Source organism: Canis lupus, chromosome 19 (assembly GCF_048164855.1).
Source record: "Canis lupus baileyi chromosome 19, mCanLup2.hap1, whole genome shotgun sequence".
In the NCBI taxonomy this organism is placed as follows: domain Eukaryota; kingdom Metazoa; phylum Chordata; class Mammalia; order Carnivora; family Canidae; genus Canis; species Canis lupus.
In genome coordinates, this window is record NC_132856.1 from 41,645,395 (window position 1) to 41,666,327 (window position 20,933).

General features: G+C 49.1%; 2 protein-coding genes across 7 annotated transcripts; one reads left to right on the top strand and one right to left on the bottom strand.

Annotated features, from left to right (window-relative positions):
* Positions 1–202: 202 nt before the first annotated feature.
* KLHDC8B (kelch domain containing 8B) lies at positions 203–18,644 on the bottom strand. 4 transcript variants are annotated; one of them, XR_012012028.1, is made up of 7 exons: positions 18,252–18,644; positions 16,805–17,313; positions 15,558–15,722; positions 14,992–15,216; positions 14,792–14,893; positions 3,567–3,700; positions 203–1,117 (listed from the first exon to the last, which is right to left on the bottom strand). XR_012012028.1 is itself a non-coding variant. In XM_072786233.1 (6 exons), exons 2-6 carry the CDS (start codon positions 17,178–17,180, stop codon positions 14,181–14,183), a joined length of 1,065 nt encoding a protein of 354 aa, XP_072642334.1. In that variant the 5' UTR covers positions 17,181–17,313; positions 18,252–18,636; the 3' UTR covers positions 13,520–14,180. The 4 variants fall into 4 exon arrangements, 3 of the variants coding, with proteins under 3 accessions (XP_072642334.1, XP_072642335.1, XP_072642336.1); XM_072786233.1 differs by lacking the exons at positions 203–1,117; positions 3,567–3,700 and adding an exon at positions 13,520–14,377 and having other exon boundaries at positions 18,252–18,636; XM_072786234.1 differs by lacking the exons at positions 203–1,117; positions 3,567–3,700; positions 18,252–18,644 and adding exons at positions 13,520–14,377; positions 17,781–18,181.
* CIMIP7 (ciliary microtubule inner protein 7) lies at positions 3,501–12,753 on the top strand. Of its 3 annotated transcripts, none has more exons than XM_072786237.1 (4): positions 3,501–3,650; positions 5,375–5,488; positions 11,910–11,966; positions 12,344–12,753. In XM_072786237.1, the coding sequence occupies exons 1-4, from the start codon at positions 3,624–3,626 to the stop codon at positions 12,749–12,751; spliced, it is 606 nt and encodes a 201-aa protein (XP_072642338.1). In that variant the 5' UTR covers positions 3,501–3,623; the 3' UTR covers positions 12,752–12,753. The 3 variants fall into 3 exon arrangements, with proteins under 3 accessions (XP_072642338.1, XP_072642339.1, XP_072642340.1); XM_072786238.1 differs by having other exon boundaries at positions 12,347–12,753; XM_072786239.1 differs by having other exon boundaries at positions 12,368–12,753.
* Positions 18,645–20,933: the final 2,289 nt, after the last annotated feature.

Here is a 20,933-nt window from a genome sequence, read left to right on the forward strand (position 1 = left end):
CCCCCCGCCCCCAGTGTCTCTAATAAATAAAATCTTTAAAAAAAAAAAAAAAAGGACCTGAAAACTTATGTCCACACAAAAACCTACACATGGATATTTATAGCAGCTTTATTTCATAATTGCCAAATCTTAAAAAGCAACCAAGAAATTATTTTCAGTAGGTGAAAGAATAAATAAACCATGGTACATCCAGACAATGGAATATTTTTCTTAAAATTTTATTTATTCATTTAACAGAGAAAGCACAACAAGCAGGGGGAGCTGCAGGCAGAGGGAGAGGGAGAGAGCTGGCTCCCCACTGAGCAGGGAGCCCAACGCAGGGCTTGAACCCAGAACCCTGGGACCATGACCCAAGCCAAAGGCAGATGCTTAACTGACTGAGCCCCCTAGGTGCCCACAGACAATAGAATATTATTAAGCACTAAAAAGAAATGAGCTATCAAGCTAGGAAAAGACATAGAAGAAAACTTCAATATGTTTTACTAAGTGAAAGAAGCCAATCTGAAAAGGCTATATACCATAGCATTTCAACCATATGACATTGTGGAAAAGGGAAAATTATAGAGATAGTAAAAAGATTAGTAGTTGCCATTGGTTAGGGGGGGAGGGAGAGATGTATAGGTGGAGCACAGAGGATTTTTAAGGCAGTAAAACTATTCTCTATGATACTATAATGGTGCATACATGTAATTGCAGTATACATTTATCCAAACCCATAAAATATACAACTGCAAGAGTGAACTCGAGGTAAACTGTGGACTTTGGCGGATAATGATGCATCAATTTAGGTTCAGCAATTATAACAAATGTGCTATTCCGGTGGAAGATATTGGTAACAGAAGAGGTTATACACATAGGGGGCAGAGGGTATATGACAAATTACTGTACCTTCCACTCAAGTTTGCTGTGAACCTAAAATTGCTTTAAAAAGTATATTTAGGGCAGCCTGGGTGGCTTAGCGGTTTAGCGCCACCTTCAGCCCAGTGCGGAATCCTGGAGACGTGAGATCCTGGAGACCAGGGTTCGAGTCCCACGTCGGGCTCCCTGCATGGAGCCTTCTTCTCCCTCTGCCTGTGTCTCTGCCTCTCTCTCTCTGTCTCTCATGAGTAAATAAAATCTTAAAAAAATAAGTATATTTAAAAAATATATATGTGCACATATATGTATATGGAGAGCTTTGTATATCCATACAATGGAAAGTTACTTAGCCATAAAAAGGAATGAGTGATTGATAGGCACAGTGACATGGATAAAACACAAGATAATTATGCTGCATAGAAGAAATCAGACACAAAGAATACATATTGAATGATTCCATTTATACAAAATTCTAGAAAATGCAAAGTAATGCTTAGTGACAGAAAGTCAACCAGTGGTTTCTTGAGACCAATGAGCGCCATAGAGGAGGATTACCAATGGGCAGAAGGAAACTTGGTGTTGATGGAAACGTTTACTACCTTGATTATGGCTATGATTCATACATATATACATAGGACAAAATGTGTCAAATTACACACTTAATATGTGCAGTTTGTTGTGTTAGTTGTACCTAAATAAAGCTTTGAAAGATAAAAACATTACAGATAGAGTTGATGCTCTACTCTGCCTTCCTGAAACCATTCCCCAGGTGACTTTTCTGAATTTGATGTTTATCGTTTCTATGCATGTTTATACTTTTAGTTCATATGTTTATATCCATAAACAATATATAGCATTGTTTATAAATGGTACACTTTGTGCATCTTTCTACAATTTGACTTTTTTGACTCACCATCTTTAAGATATGTATGTGTGTGTAGATTCAAGGCAGCCCGGGTGGCTCAGCGGTTTAGCGCCGTCTTTGGCCCAGGGTGTGATCCTGGGGACCAGGGATTGAGTCCCGCATCGGGATCCCTGCATGGAGCCTGCTTCTCCCTCTGCCTGTGTCTCTGCCTCTGTGTGTGTGTGTGTGTGTGTGTGATAAATAAATAAATAAGATCTTTAAAAAAAAGATATATATGTGTGTAAATTCAAGTATCTTTCCTATTGCCCTATTGGTAAAACATTCAGGCTGCTTAGTTTTTCCCCTATGCAGATGCTGCAAGGACCTTTTTGTACCTATGAATACATGTTAGAGTGGATCTTCAGGGTAACTATAGTAGGGCTGGTTTTCTGGCTCGTAGGGTTGTATCAGTGACACCAGCATGGGCTGAGTGTTTTCTGCTGTTAAGCTTTTTATTGGTACATTTTTAGAGGCTTATTGCCAGTTTCTTTTGGTTAGTGGAAGGGGTGAACTGTTCGTGTCCCTGTGTTACAAATGATAGACAATAATCTGCCGAAGGGTAGCTTAGAATGGAACCACAATGTCAAATGTTTTCGTGCTCTTTCTTTTGCTCCTCTGTTATGCTCTCCTTCTTTACTGGGGCTCTGGTAACAGTCACCTAACCAGTGTTTTCAGATGCCAGACTCCTAAGAGAAAGGTTGACAGAACCTTATTCTGAAGCAGCAATTTTATCCTTTATATTTTTAAAGATTTTATTTATTCATGAGATACACACAGAGAGGCAGAGACACGGGCAGAGGGAGAAGCAGGCTCCTTGCAGGAACCCAATGTGGGACTTGACTCCCAGGACTCCAGGATCACGCCCTGAGCCAAAGGCAGGCACTCAACCACTGAGCCACCCAGGCATCCCCTGAAGCAGCAATTTTATCTTAAGAACCATCAACCCTTTTAACATTTCTTCTGACTCTGTGGAATGCTTTCTTCTAAAGATTTTTTTTTTTAATTTTTATTTATTTATGATAGTCACAGAGAGAGAGAGAGAGAGGCAGAGACACAGGCAGAGGGAGAAGCAGGCTCCATGCACTGGGAGCCCTACGTGGGATTCGATCCTGGGTCTCCAGGATCACGCCCTGGGCCAAAGGCAGGCACCAAACCGCTGCGCCACCCAGGGATCCCTAAAGATTTTTTTTTATTTATTCATGAGAGACACAGACAGAGAGAGAGAGAGACAGAGACAGAAGCAGGCTCCATGCAGGGAACCCGACACAGGAATCAATCCCAGGTCTCCAGGATCAGGCCCTGGGCTGAAGGCAGTGCTCAATCGCTGAGCCACCCAGGCTGCCTGGTTACACAATTTAAAAATGCAGGATTTGCCTCTAAAATGTTCTTAAGGGACGCCTGGGTGGCTCAGCTGTTGAGCGCATGCCTTCAGCCCGGGGGGTGATTCTGGAGTCCCGGGATCGAGTCCCACATTGGGTTCCCTGCAAGGAGCCTACTTCTCTCTCTGCCTGTGTCTCTGCCTCTATCTCTGTGTCTCTCATGAATAAATAAATAAAATCTCTTTTAAAAATAATAAAATAAAATGTTCTTTGATATTTCATTGACTGTGAGTTCATTACACTCCACTGTGGAGTATGTTTCTATTTGTTAATGCTAAGGAGCAGATTTCTCTTGAAGTAAAAACAAGCAGGAAGCACAAAGGAGTAGCAGGCTGGGCACTGCCTCAACAATCTCAGCAGCATTATGCAGTCACAACTCCCTTTGTCACTAAGCAACAAGAAGTTGACCACTGAGAGTCTCTTACCTCAGACATAGCCTCAAAAAGACAAGAGGAAAGTTTGCCTTTTTACTTCCTGGAAAGATGCAAAGTGCGTTAGTAGGCTCCTGGGTAAGAGTGCACTTTACATTTAATCTTGGCTCCTGGCTCTGGGGTAGTACCTGAAATTTGAATGAATCATGAGAACAAATTTAGTAAAGATTTCATCCAGCATCCAGGCTGGTGGAGGACCCATGCCCCCTCTTCCATTCTAAGATCACCCCTGGAGCCTACTTAGTCTTTCTGATGCCATGTCTTTTTCCATGGGTCCTGGTCTCATGCTAACCAGCTGAACCTCCTAGTCTTCTAGCCACCCCATTTATTCCCAATTCTGCTTGGTCCCCCTAAACTTCTGAAGTTTGACTGCTCTCTATACTCAGAACATCTTGAGAGCAAAGACTGTTTTCCACCTCTATATCCCACGCCTAGTCCCTTGCTTGGAATGCAGTAAAGGCAGCCTAGTAAATAATATTGAACTAAATTGCATAGAGAGCACATTCAACAGATAGTAGAAAGATGGTCAGACAAGCTGGGCAACCCAAACCGTCAGTGGGATGAGAAGATAAAAGGCTTCTCAGTCATATATAGGAACCTGCTATGATGGCCAGAGGCTGAACTTGGGACAGCATCTTTCTTCACTGGGCTATAATCATGGAGGACCAGATACACCCTTCCTTTCCAGGGAACTCTCAGGACAAAGAGTTCAGCTCTAGGAGTTCCCTGGCTAGACATGGCTGTTGTCCACAAGGTATCCATCTAATGATATCCACACAGTACAGCTCCTTCTTAGAACCCTGATACATGCTCATTTCTGTCTTTTGCCAGTCCCTGTCTCTGAAATTCTCTCCAGAAGGTATACTGTTGGTAAAGTACTTCTTTTGAAAAGCTTATTTCTTGCTTAGGTGCTCCAGTTTCAGAGGGCATCCTTCTTGCCCCAGAATAGCAAAGTATGTGGCAAACAGGTGTTCATGACTTTGTCAATAGATGCCTAAAATGGATTCATTCAACCTCCAGGGAAGGATCCTATCACCAGCCAGTGTCCCTGTTATCAAAACTTCTCAGTGCTCTGAATAATCCCAGCTCAGAACCTGTCTGGTCCCCTCCCCTGCCAAAAAGTCTCCCTTTGGTCTTAGAAGAGAATCCGTATTCTTAAACTTGTGTGGGCCCTGCCCCTCCCTGATCTTAACTGACTAGTTTGCTCATAATCCTTTAGTCATAAGGATTTTAGTTCTTTTCTGTTCTTCCAACATATCTCTCTTTTTCTGGCCTTGGAACCTTTGCTCTTTCGGTTCCCATCACATAGAATGCTCTGCTATTCCTCACACAGCTGACTCTTCATGTTCAGGTCCCACCCTCATTGTCATGAGGGGCTATCCCTGTTCCCTGTCATTCTTGATCTAGTCATCAGGTTATTTCTTCCCTGACTCTATTTCCTGTGTCTGATTCCCTCACCAGAAAGTTCACAAGGGCCAGGATATTTCCGTCCTTTCACTGTTGTCTCCCCAGCTTATGTTAAGGCCTAATGAAAGAAAGAGGGGGGAAGGATGGAATAAAGGAAAGAAGAGAAAAGAAAAAACATATACCCTTTCTCTACACACACATAGCTCTCCCAGGTGGGCCAGCATAGCCAAGGCTAGCTGTTCTAATGATGGATGGGAGACAGGTATCCCTCTCCTCAGATTCTTTTTATTCTGTCAGTAGCTCCCAGGAGAGGCTTCTAGCCTGGGGACCCTATGGGTCTGAGACTCAGGGTCAGGGTTTGGGAGGGATTCATCCTCATGCCTGCCTTATTATAGCACAACACTGGCTTCTATGGGCACTACAGAGGTCAATTCAAGAGTGAAAGTGCTCAAGAATACCGCCTTGCAGCCAAGCCCCAGCCTCCAGCAGTGTTCCTGCAGCGATGTCAGGTACAAGGCAGCCCTGGGGGCAGCTGGGGTGGCTGGACCAGTTTCTGCTGCTTTTGGACCCCAAAAGCATCATCCCCAGAACTACCACTGCTGGACTGACAGCCAAAGCCAGCTTATCCTCAGGAAATGCATGTGGCCTGGCCGCTCTTCCCTGAAATGGCAGGTCTTCCCCCTACAGAAAGGGTGGAAAAGAGCTAGTACCAAGCTGAACAGTCTTTCTCAATGCTCCTTTTAGGTGAAAGGAGGGTCAGGGCCCAGTTTGGGTAGGTGGCCATGGGGAGAGAGCTTCCAGAACCCAGAAAGTAAGCCTTCAGTTTTGCCAACAATGGCTCTCAAGCTCAGATTCCTTGATGTCATGGAAACCTATGGTCTAATTCACAGTCAGCCTTGTAGTCCAAGGGGCTCAGGAGACCTTCACTGGTAAGGGAAGCAGAATATAAAGTGTCTAGGTACCCACCCACATGCATAGCCAAGGGGGACTGGAAAGGAGTGATGGCAGAAGTGGCTAGAAAAAGGCTTCCAGAGAACAGGAGAGAATGCAGGGCCCAGACCCTCTACTGCTTCTAGTGGAGACAAAGAGGGGGCACTGAGCAGCAGTTGAGGTTCTAACGGTAAAAAGCTTACTCAAAACAGGAGAACTCAGTAGAATGCACATGCAAAGGAGTGGATGTGAGGGCCTCAGGTAAAGGTGGTATCATAGGTTGGTAACAACCAAGCTGTCACTGAAGGGACAGGGGAAGGTATGGATCCTAGAACCCAAAAGGAGAGGGAGGTGTGGAGAGAACCACCCAGAGAAGAGTGGTGATTTTGGGTAGAGAGACACAGACAGCTGGGGGCTAGTCTGGGAAGGAGTTAAAAAAAAAAAAAAACATCTCTTTCCTTCCCTCCATCTCCTCCCAGAGTTTTCCAGTGGCCAGAGGGAAGGCAGCCTGGTGAAAAATGCACTCAGACCAGCCCCCTGGGCAACAGCAGGGTGGAGAACATGGAAGGGGACCTAGAGGAGTGTCTGGAACATGCTCTGCCCACTGCAGCTTCTTACTTCCCAGCCTCTACTTGCCCAGATCCTACTTGATCTGCCATCTGAATTCTCCCTGACTTATTTTCCCAGGTCAAGAACAGGCTCCTAGAGGCTACCATGCCTGAATTTCCTTAGAATTCTCAGTTGGAAGGGCTTCCTGACACTGCCTACAGATGAGCCAGGTCCAAATGCAACTCCAGACTGCTCTTCTGGGGCCACCTTCCCTTGAGAGTAATGGAACCTGGGTAGTGCAGAGACAGAGGCAGACGGGGCTTCCTGCTGGGTGTTTGTAGTAGCCCAGTGGCAGCTGTCATTCTAAAGACTGCAACATCCTCTCAATCTGTCCCCCAGGAACAGAAGTAGGGAACATGTTTTGGGACATGTTTTAATTGAAGACTTGCTACATAAAGCATTTACTAGCATTACTAGCAGCCCCAAAGAGCATAATCTATGTGTCTTAGGCTGATTGTATAAATGCCAAGTCTGGTGGCTCTATGCCTAAAGCTTTTTCAATTAGTGGGACTGCTTGGTGAAGGTGCACATTTTATTTTCCTATTAGCTGAGAGATACCAGGTTTCAGCCAGCTGCTTGCATCTATTATTGTTGAAAACCTTTTCAATACGTGATAACACTTCTCTTAGTTTGGGGCAAGTAGAAATTTTGCCTGTGTCATTAAGATGCAAAAAAAATTCTCTTTTCTTCTTTTTCTTTTTCTCTTCTAGGCCAGATTAATTTATTTCTAGCCTTCACATGCCTAACTCTTAGGACATGTAATTCTGGTCCTGTTTGTTCTTAAGGTCAGACAAGAGTCCCAGGGACTCATGGTTTGGAATGGGTCCTTCCTTGATGGTGCCATGATTGTTGTGTCCCTCCCTGCCCTACCCCTCCATACCTCAGTGTGTCACAGGGGTTCCTTACTCAGCACCCTACTGACTGTGAAATGCTCAGCCTTCACAGGGGCCCTTATAGCCTTCCCCCATGCAACTACTGCTGCCAACCCCCCAGAAATCTACCTTTCCTCCAAGGCCTCTTTAACTGGAACCCCAGCCCAAGCCCCACCTGCTCAGAGACCATGGGTTTTACCACCTCAATGGAAAAGAAGCCCTAGAAACCAAGATGCAGGTGAAATTCTCCCCAGGGAAAAGAATACTCAGAACTGCCTGGGTGGAAGGAAATGACTGCACTTCCCACCAGGCTCTCACTATTGTAGGAACAAAACTTGAGTCAGTATGAGTCAATACATTATTCTGCCACTGTAATAGTGAGTTTCTCTTTTCCGGGGATGGTGTCTAAAGGCATTCAGAAGGACCCAGAATCTGACATACAATCATAGGCCATCCTATCATACAGCCTCTAACAAACTAAGCTATCCTAAGCTCCTGGTAATAGAATTGTGTACCTTTATACCAACTAGGTTGGGAAAGCACCAAAATCCGCATGTGGCATATGACCAGGAGGACTTCAAGAAGTTTGTGTTGTGAGACCTAAAGTTCTTATGAGGTTGTCTAAAACAAACAAAACAAACAAACAAACAACACATCAGCAGGGCATATGGTAGTTCCATATATGTTAAGTGTATCTATGACCATATCAAGCACACTTTCCTTACTGAGGAGCAGAAAACCACTGTGAAAGTGTTGAAGGCACAAGCACAGAGTCAGTTTATATACCCAGGTCCCATTACTTATATATATATAAGTAATGGGAATATATATTATATATATATATATATTTATATATATAGTATATATTATATTCCCATTGCAAGGACAAGAGGCAAACAGGACTTCCTGCTGGTTGTTTGTAGTGGCCCAGTGGCAGCTGTCATTCTAAAGACTGGAACATCCTCTCAATCTGTCCCACAGGAACAGAAGTAGGGGAGATAATATATATATAGAGAGAGAGGGAGAGGGAGAGGGAGAGGGAGAGGGAGAGGGAGAGTGTTTTCAGAGTCAGAACTGCCTCCAACAATAGTGGCATCCACATTCTAAGGCTATGTACAATTCTTTAGCAAAAGATAGAGTTGGAGAAGAAATTTGGGAGTCAATTGGAAGTTGCTACAGACTCCTAGGATTATTGAAATTTTTATTGAAAGGACTATAAATTCATAACTTGTGAGAAATAATAGAGATCCCTTCTATACTTTTCCCTGTTTTCCCCAATAATAACATTTTGAAAAACTATAGAATAATATTGCAACCAGGACATTGACATTAATGCAATCCACTTATCTCAGATTTCTAGTTTTGCTTATACTCATTTGTGTGTGTATTAAGATCTATAAAATTTTATTACCTATGTAGGTTTGTGTATCCATCACCTCAGTTAAGATACTGGCCAACATAAAAAAAAAAAAAAAAAAAAAAAAGATACTGGCCAACATCGCCAACTATCCCTGACAGTGCCTTTTTATGACCATACCCACCAGCTTCCTGCTACTTCACCCTTTCTCTGTCTCTAATCCTTGGCAACCACCAGCCTCTTCTCCCTTTCTAAACATTTTTTTTGAAGATTATATTCATTCACTCATGAGAGACACAGAAAGAGAGAGAGAGACAGGCAGATGGAGAAGCAGGCTCCACACAAGGAGCCCAACACGGAACTCGATCCCGGGACTCCAGGATCATGCCCTGGGCTGAAGGCAGGCGCCAAACTGCTGAGCCACCCAGGGATCGCCCCTTTTTAAAATTTTGTCATTTCAAAAATGTTATACAAATGGAATGATACAGTATACAATCTTTGGAAATTGGCTTTTCTTACTCAGCATAATTTCCTAGAGATTCATCCCAGTTGTTCATGGCTCATTCCTCTTCATTGCTAAGTAGTATTTTATGGCATGTATATACCAGTTTGTGTAACCACTCACCTATTAAAACATATCTGAGCTGATTCCAGTTTTTGGCTCTCACAAATAGAGCTGCTACAGGTTTTTGGGTGAACATATGTTTTCATTTCTTTGGCATAAATGCCCAGGAGTGCAACTGCTAGATCATATGGTAGTTGTATGTTTAGTTTTTAGAAGATACTGTCAAATGGTTTTCTAGAATGATTGTACCATTTTACATTCTCATCAGCAAAGTATGAGTGATCTGTTTTCTCTGCATTCTCCCAAAATTTGATGTTGTCTGTTTTTAGCCATTCTGATAAGTAGGTCATGATATCTCATTGTGATTTTAATTTGCATTTCCCTAATGTTTAATGATGGTGGCAAACATTTTTTTTCACGTGTTATTTGCCATATGTATATCCTCTTCAGTGTAATGGCTTCATGTTGTTTGCCCATTTTCTAATTAGATTGTTATTTTACTGATGACTTGTGAGAATTCTTTATATAGTCTAGAAATTATTCCTTTATTGGATATTTGGTTTGCAAACATTTTTTCCCGGTCTGCAGCTTGTCTTTTCATTTTCTTTACACAAACTTTCACAGAGGAGAACTTTAAAATTTTTTGATGAGGTCCAGTTTATCCATTTTTTCTTTTATTGCTCTTGTTTTTGGTGTCAAGTCAAAGAACTCTTTGCCTAGCTCTAAATACTGAAGATTTTTTTCCTATGTTTTTTTTTAAAAGGCCCCGGGTTTTTAATCCCTGTCGTGTCAGTTTGCTTTATGAGGAATGAAAGGTAAGGCTGGCTGGCTTCCCACCTTCATGGAGCTTTTATTCTATTTGGAAACCAACACCAGCTGTCTAAGGCAGGAGGTACTGATAGGGGAGCTTGTCAAAGACACATACCACAGAAGATTCTCATTCAGGAATCTGGGATGGAGCTAGCTTCAGCCTTTTATCTAGGAACCTGTTGTCAACCATTGCACATATCCTAACCCAGCCAAGACTGACCTCATCAGATCAGACACTTCATTCAGGTCTGCAGCAGGAGAAGCTGAATGGCTGGGGACAGGGAACTCTGGGGGCAGACACCAGGCACAAAGGCAAGGTGGATGGTCCTGGGAGAGATTCCTAAGATTCCTATTGAGGTCTAGGGGCCTGGGAGGTGGTCTTTCTCTGCCTGGGGATAGGGCATGGTTCTCTGGCTCCACCTGCGCCAAAGGAAATACTCTGGGGACTTTCTGAACCCTACTCATTAATTAAATAGCAAACACGTATTTTCTCAGGCACTGGGCTCAGTGTTGGAGTTACAAAGGTGAGCAAGACAGATAATAACCTTTGCCCACAAGGAGCTTATGTTCTAGTCAGGAGCCTTAGACACTAAGCAACATCATACTATGTAGTCACACAGTATGCCATGTGAAAAATGCAGCATTGGGATGATGGCACTGCTAGTGTCAGTGCTCGAAGAAGCCCTTTAAAGAGGGAAGTGAGGGGGAGTCCTACAGCCAGCTGCAGGACTGCAGAGTCCCAGACAGAAGGCAAAGGTGGTGCAAAGGCCCAAAGTGGGAATTGCTGGTGTGTTTGAGGAGCTGGATGCCAGGGTGGTTCCAGGTAATGGAGAGATCAATATTGTGTGCGTCTCATGGACCACTATGATGATTTTGGCTTTTATAAACATGAGGAACTATTGTGGATTCTCAGCAAACAAGGGAAGTGATCTGATCTGCGTATCAGAAGAATTATTCCTGCTAAGAGGACAATAAACCGGAGGGGAAAGTTTGGAAGCAGGGAACCAGGTAGGAAGCTCTTGCAATAATTCAAGCAAGAGAAGAAGGTGGCTCTTGGAACAGGGAAAGCAGTGGACATGTTGAGGAGTGGACCAATCCCAGGCACATATTGAAGGAGTAATCAACAGGATTTTTTTTGACACATTGGATATAGGGTATGAAAGAAAAGAATCAAGGGGACTCCAAGCTGTTTGGCAGGATCTATCTACCAGCATCTGACCTGGAGAAGGCTGTGAACAGGTAGGATTGGGGAATGATCCAGAGCTCAGTCAAGTGTTTGGAGATGCCTGTAAGACATTTACAAGGAGATATGTAGGCTGTTGGCTATTGAGTCTGGAGTTCAGGAGAGAGCTCAAGCTAGAAAGACAAACGGCAGTTTCCAGGTGGAACTTAGGGCCAAGAGTTTGGGTTGTTGATGAAGGACTAAATGTGGAGAGAAGGGCGGAGAGAACCAAAGCCTGGTGCTGGACAATCTAGAGTTAAAGGGCCTGACATGAAACTTGAACCACTGCCCTCTAGATGGACGGATATCTTAGAAGATGCCTCAATCCCTTCCTCAATCAGCAGCCCTAAGAGACTTCTGCTTTGGAGGCAAATGCCAGCATGAGACGTCCTAGGAGTGAGGCATTGCTTAATTTGTAACTGCTCTTTCAGGATTTTGGCAAGTTTAGCAGTTTAGGGGTAGTGGCTCCTCCTGGCACCTCCCCTCCATTATAGGTTCTGAGGCAAGATCTTTAAGGGCAGGTGAGCATCATTTTTCCCCATTCATCTTCTTTCTGTCTTTAAAGGAGCCAGTGCAGCGACACTTCTTCTCCAAGCATGACAACCGTACGTCTTTCGACAAAGTGAGTGCTGAAGAAAGGAGAGTGGGTAGGGCCCTAGCCTAGGTTGAAGCTGAGGTAGGGTGGAGGGGATAAGACACTGTGGGGAGGGAGGACTCCTGGCAACCTCTCTCATCTGGGAAACAGTCCATTCCCCAAACAGAGGTGGTACCTCTGCTTTGATTTCATTCACTAGCTTGCCTGACAATGCACAAATATCCTAGGGGTCACTGACTTTCTGGAGGCTTCATGCTGGAATATAAGGCATGGCTGGGGAGGCAGGCCCAAGAGGCTGGGGTACAGGCCAGGGGAGCCAAGCATAACCAACTAGGCTTGGGTTGGGGAGGGACCAAAGAGGTGGTTGGTACCAGGACTGTGGGCCAAGCGCCCATATTGTTGAGGAGGGCCCCTACTGTCTGCTGCAGGGAATCGGAAGGCGGAAGGACCTAGACCGCCTGTGGCAACGGCACACCTTCCTGCGCTGGGCACCCTGTGAGCTGGAGTTGAGCCAGCAGCGGCCTCTTGAATCCTCCTACCAGGCCAATTTCCAGTCAGGCCCAGGAGTCAGTGACTTCCCTCAGCGTCTTGTCCACTTTGTGCAGATACAGCCTCCCCGTACCAGCACCACCTACCAGCAGAACTTCTGCCAGCCATCCCGGGGTGGCTACTGTGGCAACAACATGGGGTCAGTCACCGACACACTGCCTGACCTCCCAGGGATCCCAAGACCCAAGCTGCTGCAGCATTACCTTCATGCTGGGGTCTCTGAATGTCTAAACTGGTCCAGAGCATTAAACAAAGACGAATGACACAGTGGTCTGTCTGTGCTTGCAGTCCAAGTGGTCTTAGAAGCTTCAGAGCAGTAAGGCCCATGGCACCTCTGTGCTGGGCAGGGGAGATGCTGCCGTGGGAACCCTGCCACTGAGCAAGAAGGGATAAAGCCTGCAGGAGGTTACGGGTTCAGGAGGGTTACCGTGGCTGCAGCAGATCAGTTCTGGGACCCAAAATCCATTTCTGCAGTAAACCCAGATGTTAGACCCTTGCACTCTTGTGGCTGCAGGGAAAGCAGAGTCAGTGGGCCCTACTAGCGAGCAGCAAAGACTGGAGGAGGAGGCTGGCAGCTTTGATTTCTCCAGGAAGCTATCATGCCTCTAGGGGTCTGGTGGGAGGCCATGCAGTTCTGTCTAATGCGGGACAGTGGGGGACTGCCCTGGCCACAGCCCCCACTAGACCACCCCTCCCTATGGAAGTAAGCAAAGACTTTGAGGAGATGCTGCATGACACAGATCTGGTATTCACTCATCCTGATCCCGTGGTGCTTTGTTGTAGTTTTCTGAGCTCTTCTCTGGCTGCCTTTGAGTGCCCTCTAACCCCCAAGACAGCAGAGGGCAGCAGTCATATCACCAAAAGAGAAGCTAAGGCTTAGGTGGGGGCTGAAACACCAGAACACTTTGGGGGCAGAAGCCAGATCCAAAAGGCTACTCTGGACCCTCATCCCTGGGAGAGTGTAGGCCCCTGAAGGAGAGCAAGCAGCTAGCTACAGGGGCAACACATGAGTCCACACTGAGGGCCATACACCACATTTTAGCAGCACTTTTACTTTCACATCTGAACTTCCTGGGTCCTCACAACAGCCCTGTGAGGTAGGTAGGGCAGGAAGGTTTCAGAGATCCCCATTTACAGATGAGGATGCTGAGGCACAGAGAGGTGAAATGACTTGCTCAAGATCACACAGTCAACAGTGTAATGGGCCCAAAGCCAATATTCCCCGGGTCCTCTGGAGGGTCTCTATATCCACCCTCTATTTCCTCTGTGTCCCGTGACCTCTCTGAACTTGCCTGGGGCCACAGAGGCCTTCAAGGCAGACTGACAGCTAGGATTTCTCAGGAAGAGCCATGGGGGTGAGCCTGGTCAACTCCAGGTAGGCACTAATCCTGTGGGGCATGAGGCCAGCTCTCCAATCCTCCCACTTTCCGGTTGGACAGAGGGCCCAGTAGTTCCAGAGCAAGTGTGGAGCTAGGCATGATCCATGAATGAATGGGGATAAAGGTGGGTATAAGCATATGTGTCCTGCACTAAAGACAAAGTCCTCTCACTCTTTGAAACATTTGCCTCAAGTGCCTGCCCCTGTGCCTCCTCATCCCACAGAGCCACAGTGACCTTCTACAGCAGCAAAAGGAGCCACAGATATTTGCCTCTGGCACTGCGTTGCTCCAGTTGACACATCCCATCAGGCATTCACACCCCATCACGCAAACACAGAGCCTCCACAGCTTGGCTGGGACCCTGGGCCACACCCCCAATGACAAACAGCCGAGACCCAGCCTGCAGACTAGAACAGGAGCAGCGGGCTGTGGGCATGGTGGGTAGGGCCTCCCAGCGTCGCCGGGCAAGGCTGAAGCCCTCCACAGAGCCCAGAGGGCATGGCTGGTTTCCTGCAGGAAGGAGACAGAAGTTGTAAAAGGCACAGGCCGCAGGGGCTCCAACTCATGCTTGCTAAGCCCAAAGATGGCCGAGTAGGCATCACCCCAAGATGGGCTACCAGTGCCTTGCTACTTATTGCCCCCATTCATCATTTGTTCATTTCTTTAGATTTGTATTTGTCCATTCATTCAATGGTCACTTGTCCTGTTTCTGTTTCCTAGGCCCTTGCTGGTACAGAACCCATCAGTCAGGTGCTGAGGGATACCCCAAGAGTTAGGCTATGCAGACTATACCCGATCTGCGTAACGGATTGAAAAGGGAAGCTCACAAAGCCCTGATCCCTGGAGTGCCTGAAGAAGGGCAAGAGGTGATGACTCCTGCTTGGGGTTTTTCCTTCCTGTATTGGGCTCCCCAGAGATACTCACCAAGGCCTCCGATGGCCATGATGTGGCCCCCAAGGGAGCCAACCACAAAGTCGGCTCTCTTATCCCTCATGCGTAGGCTGCGGGGCAGCTTGGTCCAGGACCCTGCAACAAAGGGGAGGTCAGATCCAGCCCCACAACACACCCTGTGCCCCTCCATCCCATGGGAAGTGGGAGGACAGCCCAGGCTAGCCACTGCTCACCATGTTCCAGGTCGAACATCTCCACAGTGTTGACAAAGTGTGGGCGAGAGTAGAAATTGTGCGGCCCAGGCTGCTGCAGGCCACCCAGGCTAAAGACATTGCCTTCCGCCATGGCACAGCCAGCAAAGGCCCGGCGGCTGGGCAGGCTTGGGTGCCGGGTCCAGGTACATGCCTCCAGATCAAAGGCCTCAAAAGCAGTCACTGGGAGCTTTCCCTGGCGGCCCCCTGCCAATGGAATTGGGGAAGCAACCTGGGAAGGAGCCTGGGAAGCCTGGCAGGCTCCTCCTTCACCAGGTTGCTAAGCCTTCACCACCGCCCAGCCTAGCCACCCATACCCAGCTGTGTGCACACCAGAGCATGGATCACCTACCTTGCCAATCCTTAGGCACTGGGATTTGGTTTTCCAGCCCTAGGAGGGCCACTAAAGGTCAGAACCTCCAAGCAAGCCTGGCTCACTCAAAGTTTCTCTTGTCCTGCCGTCTCAGGCTAAACCTGATCCCAGCCAACCTATGGGGATAGGTGCTTCTGCACTTTGAGCCTCTTTCCCACATCCCCCAGACCCTTACCCAGGACATAGATCTTGTTCCCGTGCAGGAAAGTAGAAGCCCCGTAGCAGGGTGTGGGCATGGAGGGTAGCGAAAGCCAGCAGTCCCGTCGGGGCTCATACACCCGAACTTGGGCCTGGGGGGCCGTGTCTGGGCCCATTCCCCCCAGGGCATACACCATACCATCTGCATAGAAAAGAGTGATTCAGAGTGTACCTCAGCCTGCCAGGGCACCCTATCCTGAGAGCTGCCCTGGTCAGGCCTGGGGGTGGCTAGGGACCCACACGTTTGTAGTACCCCTCCCAAGCAGCAAAGAAACCCTCCTTCCTTCCTGGGGTGGAGGCTGGGAGAGCTAGGATTCCTGCTCTGGCCAGGGCCCCTAAAAGTGAAGAGCAGGAGGCAGATGATCTAATTATAATCCATCTCTGTCTCCCTGGAGATGCTATGGCAACCAAGTCTGGCATCTAAGCAGGACTGGTGGTCAGACCTGGAGGCCACAAGGTGGGGGCTCCCCTAGGGAAAGGAGGGTGGATGATGGATTAAGCCAGGGAGGGACATATGGGGATCTGTTAAGCATGGAATTCAGACAAGGGAGGGAGCTCTGGGGATCAGCTGGGGGCTAGGAGAGGGGCTGAGGATTGTAGGATGGAGGTGCTGGCTGCAAGCCTGCTGCCCAGAAGCCCTGCCAGCACCTCTGTATTCCATCCTTTCATTAGGGTAAGTTCTGGCCCTGTTACACCCTCCAGGTCAGCTGGGGGCATGTCTGGGGGCCTTGGGGAAATGGGTCAGTCAGCTGAAGGCTTCCATGGCAACTATCCCCAGGCCAGCTTGGCCTTCCCATCTCAGACTCCCTGGTAAATGTGTACATGGAAGGAAGAGGGGGGAGGGAGTCTAAGCACTTACTGGGCTCTGAGCCAAGGCCCTGCTCCCTTCTCCCTCCCCTAGACTATTTATAACCCTGAGAGTCATTGGGCTACCCCTCCTTATCTCTTAGAGAAGAGGAATGGGCAGGGAGGTGGTTAGGGCCTCCCATCATGCTGGAGGCCAGCCTGGGCTCTGCCTCCCACTTCACTGCAGGAAAGGGCAGTTAAGACTGCTGCTAGCTCAGCTCAGAGCTAGGTAGGAAGGGGTCTTTACAAGAGTCATAGCTGTGTCCAGGGCACTCAGACAAAATTTACAGCTCTTGTCCAATTTCTGAGGGTAAGGGACCACGTCAGAAAAGAATGGAGGGTGTTGGGCACCTGAGGGACTCCCTTAAGGCCACTCACCTCTCTCCACAGTTGCAACCCCCATGGCTGCCTGAGGGAGGGTGGCCCGACGCTCCCAGCGGCCCTCATCAGCCAGGAAGGCCTCCACGGCAGCTACAGGGCTCTGACCCTCATTCACACCGCCCACCACTAGCACCTGCTTGCCCAGCACCACAGCAGCCGCACCAGCCCGGGCAGTGGGCAGGGGTGCCAGTGCAAGCCATGTATGTGAGGCCATATCCAGTGTCTCGGCAGTGTCCAGGGGCAGGCCAGCCCGGCCACAGCCCCCCAGCACTAGCAGGTGCCCATCCTGGTATGCCACTGTACCATACACCCGGCAGGTGGGCATGGGTGGGAACACCTGCCAAGCAAAGGCCCGGCCACCTCCTGTAGCCATGCTGTTCACCTCCAGTGGCAGGCCATACTATCTGCTCAGGCTGCAGGCCTCACTGAGGAGCATGATGGGGCCTCATCTTGACTCTACCAGGGCTACAGGGAGTGTCTGAGCAGTTCAGGGACCTTGCCTTCACCTGGAGGAGAGAGGGAAAACAAAGGGTCAGGGCCCCTAACCAGTCCCTCGGGGTACAGGTGAGCAGTCTGTAGCTAAGGGCAGGACTGGCGCAAAATCAGTTGTGGGCAAGGCACAGGGAGGACCCACCGCTGCTGGCTAGCACACCACTGAGAGGCCTTCCTGGGTGGGAAAGAGAGTGGATTCCCAGATACTCCGGCAACTTCTCCCCTTCCTATGGGGCATGAGGGATTCTCCTCCCAAACCCTGCCCTCACCTAAGAACACCCAACATCCCTCCCCACTTCAAATCTAGGTCTTAGGTGGGTAGTAAGTTGACCAGGATAGGACACTCCACCCTGGCCCCCTTCTCTTCCTCTTGACAATCCTCATCTGGTGCTCTGCATGAATAGAGTCCTACTATACCCGCCTCTTACTGCCTTCCAGGGTGCCCTGGGCAGCCAGGGATCAGACTCCAGGGTATACTTACAACCCTTTTGGGGGCCAGTCCATAGAGATCATCCATTCCCAGCAGCAAAAGGCCAAGATCAGAGCGTTTGAGACTGGGAGGGGAGGAGTTGGACGCCAGGGTCCCACATTCCCTCTTCGGGTCTAAGGGGTTTGCCCTGCCAGGTTCCCAGAGGCCAGTCTCCTTGGTGTCCAGAAGTAGGGAGGGGGTGTTTTTTGGATCCCATGAGCATATGACTCTAGACTCCTATAGTCCAGGGCGTTTCCAGTAGGAATGAGCAGCTGGACTTCCAAGTACCCGCACAGCAGATCCCCAAGTTCCTCAGCCTCTCCTTTCCCGTGGGGGCCACGCTCCTGGGACCCTTGGCGTGATGGCCTCCTGGCCCCAAACTTCGAGCTCGCGGGAGGCGGGGGGCGGGTCCAGGCGAACGCACTTAGGGCTCTGCGCCCCGCGCCCCAAACTTCCCCTGAGCGCGGCTCCTGCGGGACTCACCGGCCGGGGCTCCGGCGCCGCCGGGGCGCGGGGTCCGCCGTTCCGGGTCCGTGCCGGCTCTGGCTGGGGCTGAGGCCAGGCTTCGGCGGGGCTCCGGCGGGGCTCCGGCTTGGTTCGGCGCGGGGCGGGGCTGGACCGGGTCCGCCCCTCGTCCCCCCCTCGACACGGGAAAATCTCCCCCTGCCTTAACCCTGCACCTGCCGTGGCCGGAACAGGGCGCGTCGACCCATAGTCACAGGCAAACCTGTAAACAGACAGACGGACATGTGGACGCTGGGCCTGCCCAGAATTTAGGGTCCGACCTTGGGCGAGGCGAGAAATGAGGCAGCAGTGAGCAACACAACACGTGTATGGTGGGGGAGCGCTCAGAGCGGGACCCAGCCTAGGAGCACCCGCGTGGGGGGGGCGGGTGAGGAGTAGGGGGTGGCGGCAGGGGGCGGGCCTGCAGAACCAGCTGGCTTGAGGGGCGGGCGCCCGCCCACCGGCAGCGAGTTTGTGGGAGCCCAAAGACTGGCTTTGCGGCGGCGCCCCCTGGAGGCCACTTGGGGCGTGGCTTGGGCCTCTGGTGGGGGCGACGGCTGGGTCGCACTTCCCCAGGAACGCAGCAAGGTGCAGAATAGGTCTTACCGTGGACATTGAGGCTAGCATGGGATGGAGGAGCGGACAGTGCCGGCCTCAGTGCTTGACAGGCCCTTCCACAGGCCTGGGTGGGGGAAGTTTGCAGGCAGGGTAGCTCTGAGCAAGGAATGAGCTTCAAGAGTCAGAGGCCAGGGGACCTCCCCAGACAAGTCACTCTGTAGGGCCTGAGGCCTGGGCTACTCCCGGACCCAAGACATTTTGTAATTGTTCATATCCAGGGTCCTAGGCCTGTCTATAGCCAACTCTGGGACCAGGCGAGAGCAAGTTGGTGTGACAGAGTATCTATTTCAAACCCAGACCCTGGCCCAGCCTATCTTCTGGGCATTCAGAGTATTGGCTAAGTCTGTGAGCTGCCGGACCATTTGTGCAGGTTAGTGGTCACCTAGAAGAAATCCTTGTGGTTGTCTGTGCTTGCCACTATCTTGTCCCTCTTTCATGGACAGTGTGTGTCTCATTTTCCTCAGAAGCACTTCTGGAGACAAAGATATCAGTACACACAGTTAATGTGGGAAGTGAAGCCAGGAAGCACCAGCAGAGGAGTGGCAAAAAGAGAAAGCAGCCAGTTAAGTTAAGGCTGTGTCATTAAGCAAGTTACCACTGTGGGCAACTGGGGCCAATCTTGCTGGGTTCCTTCCCAGAGCAAAGGTTGCTTGAAGAATTCATTCTCAAATCTCCAACAGTCATGGATTGAGAGCAGCTTGGGGGGCATTAACTCCTTGGTTTGCCTAATTTCTGAAGCCAATCCTGAGTGTGAGCAGAGCGTTCTTCATGATCAGAGAGTCTGAGCCCCTTTTGCAGGCTGGCAATTGGAATTGGAAGGCCTCCATGGAAATGGTAATCCAAGGCCAGTTATAGAACCTGGCTTCCATCTTCTCACTCCACTCTGCTCCTAACTTGCTCTTCACTTAGGCCACTGGTACCTTCCTTCACAGAGTGTTCACATTGCTCTGCAAAACCCCTCCCATTTCCCACTATTCCCTTTCCAGGCCCTTTCCTCTCTCTGGCAATTAAGCACTTAAAAGTCTTCCACTTTGATATACCTCCCAGTACCCCAAGTCCCTCCAGTCTCCCCTTACTCCCCTCCAGTCACCTTGATATCTGCTACTCTGTGTCCACTGCTTCTCCAAAATTGCTTTTGCCAATGTCACTATGGAACACCATATAGCTAATACTATGGGTCCTTACAGTCTTTGTCACAACTGAAATTTTGTTGACATCCTCAAAGTTTCATTTCTTGTGACCTTGGGACCTCTGCTCCAAATTGTCTTGCTTCTCAGAGTCTTTTGCAGGCAGTGCTTCCTCTTGTCCCAAGGAAGCAGCTCCTCAAGATCCAGCCCTGGCTTTTCTCCTAGCACACAGACTCCCTCCTGGGGTGATCCCTCCAAGGCCCACTGGCCTCACTCACAACTAGATCTCCACCAGATTTCTCTGGTCAGGTGGAAATGGGTCTAGGGCCCATTACTCAGGCCTGTAAAAGATGCCAAATGAAGAGCAAGGGCTGGATACTGAGATTACCCTGTAGTCTCTACCAACCTCATCTTTTCTGATCCCAGTTATGCCTACAGGGTCAGCATCCACCAAAATCCAGGTCAAGTCACACACTTTGCTTTGATGAATGCTCTCATAGTTCCATCTGGGACATACTGAGCACTAAGAAGCAGAAGAAGGCTCAGCTTCTCTCCAGGATGTTAGGATTCCATGACTCCTACTATCCCAGTTCTAATGTCTGCAAAGGATACAGCCTGGAGATGAACCTGCCCTACCTGGTACTCCATTTTGCACTGAACCCTGGGCTGGACATCGCCAGAGAGTGATTCGCTTTTCCAGGACACACCAAAAACTATGCCATCCCTGAAGGCTGGGCCCTACCTCCTCATGGGGCTGGCTTCTGTTTACACAGTCCTGGCACCACCTAAACATGGGAGACCAACACTGCTGGCTTTGGAGAAGCTGTGGAAGACAAGTGGGGCAGAAGAGGAGGCTAGATTGGTCCTGAGATTAGTAGCTAATCCTCAACCATGGATGGGACAGAGATAGGGTTCA

Bases quoted from the DNA above. Each gene is read 5' to 3' on its own strand.
- CIMIP7 (XM_072786237.1), top strand. From the start codon at position 3,624: ATGCAAAGTGCGTTAGTAGGCTCCTGG. The intron at 5,489-11,909 runs GTACAAGGCAGC...CTGTCTTTAAAG, and splicing joins TGTTCCTGCAGCGATGTCAG to GAGCCAGTGCAGCGACACTT. The intron at 11,967-12,343 runs GTGAGTGCTGAA...CATATTGTTGAG, and splicing joins ACCGTACGTCTTTCGACAAA to GAGGGCCCCTACTGTCTGCT.
- KLHDC8B (XM_072786233.1), bottom strand. From the start codon at position 17,180: ATGGCTACAGGAGGTGGCCGGGCCTTTGCTTGGCAGGTGTTCCCACCC. The intron at 15,217-15,557 runs GTAAGGGTCTGG...TTCCATTGGCAG, and splicing joins GAACAAGATCTATGTCCTGG to GGGGCCGCCAGGGAAAGCTC. The intron at 14,378-14,791 runs GTGAGTATCTCT...TCCTTCCTGCAG, and splicing joins CATGGCCATCGGAGGCCTTG to GAAACCAGCCATGCCCTCTG.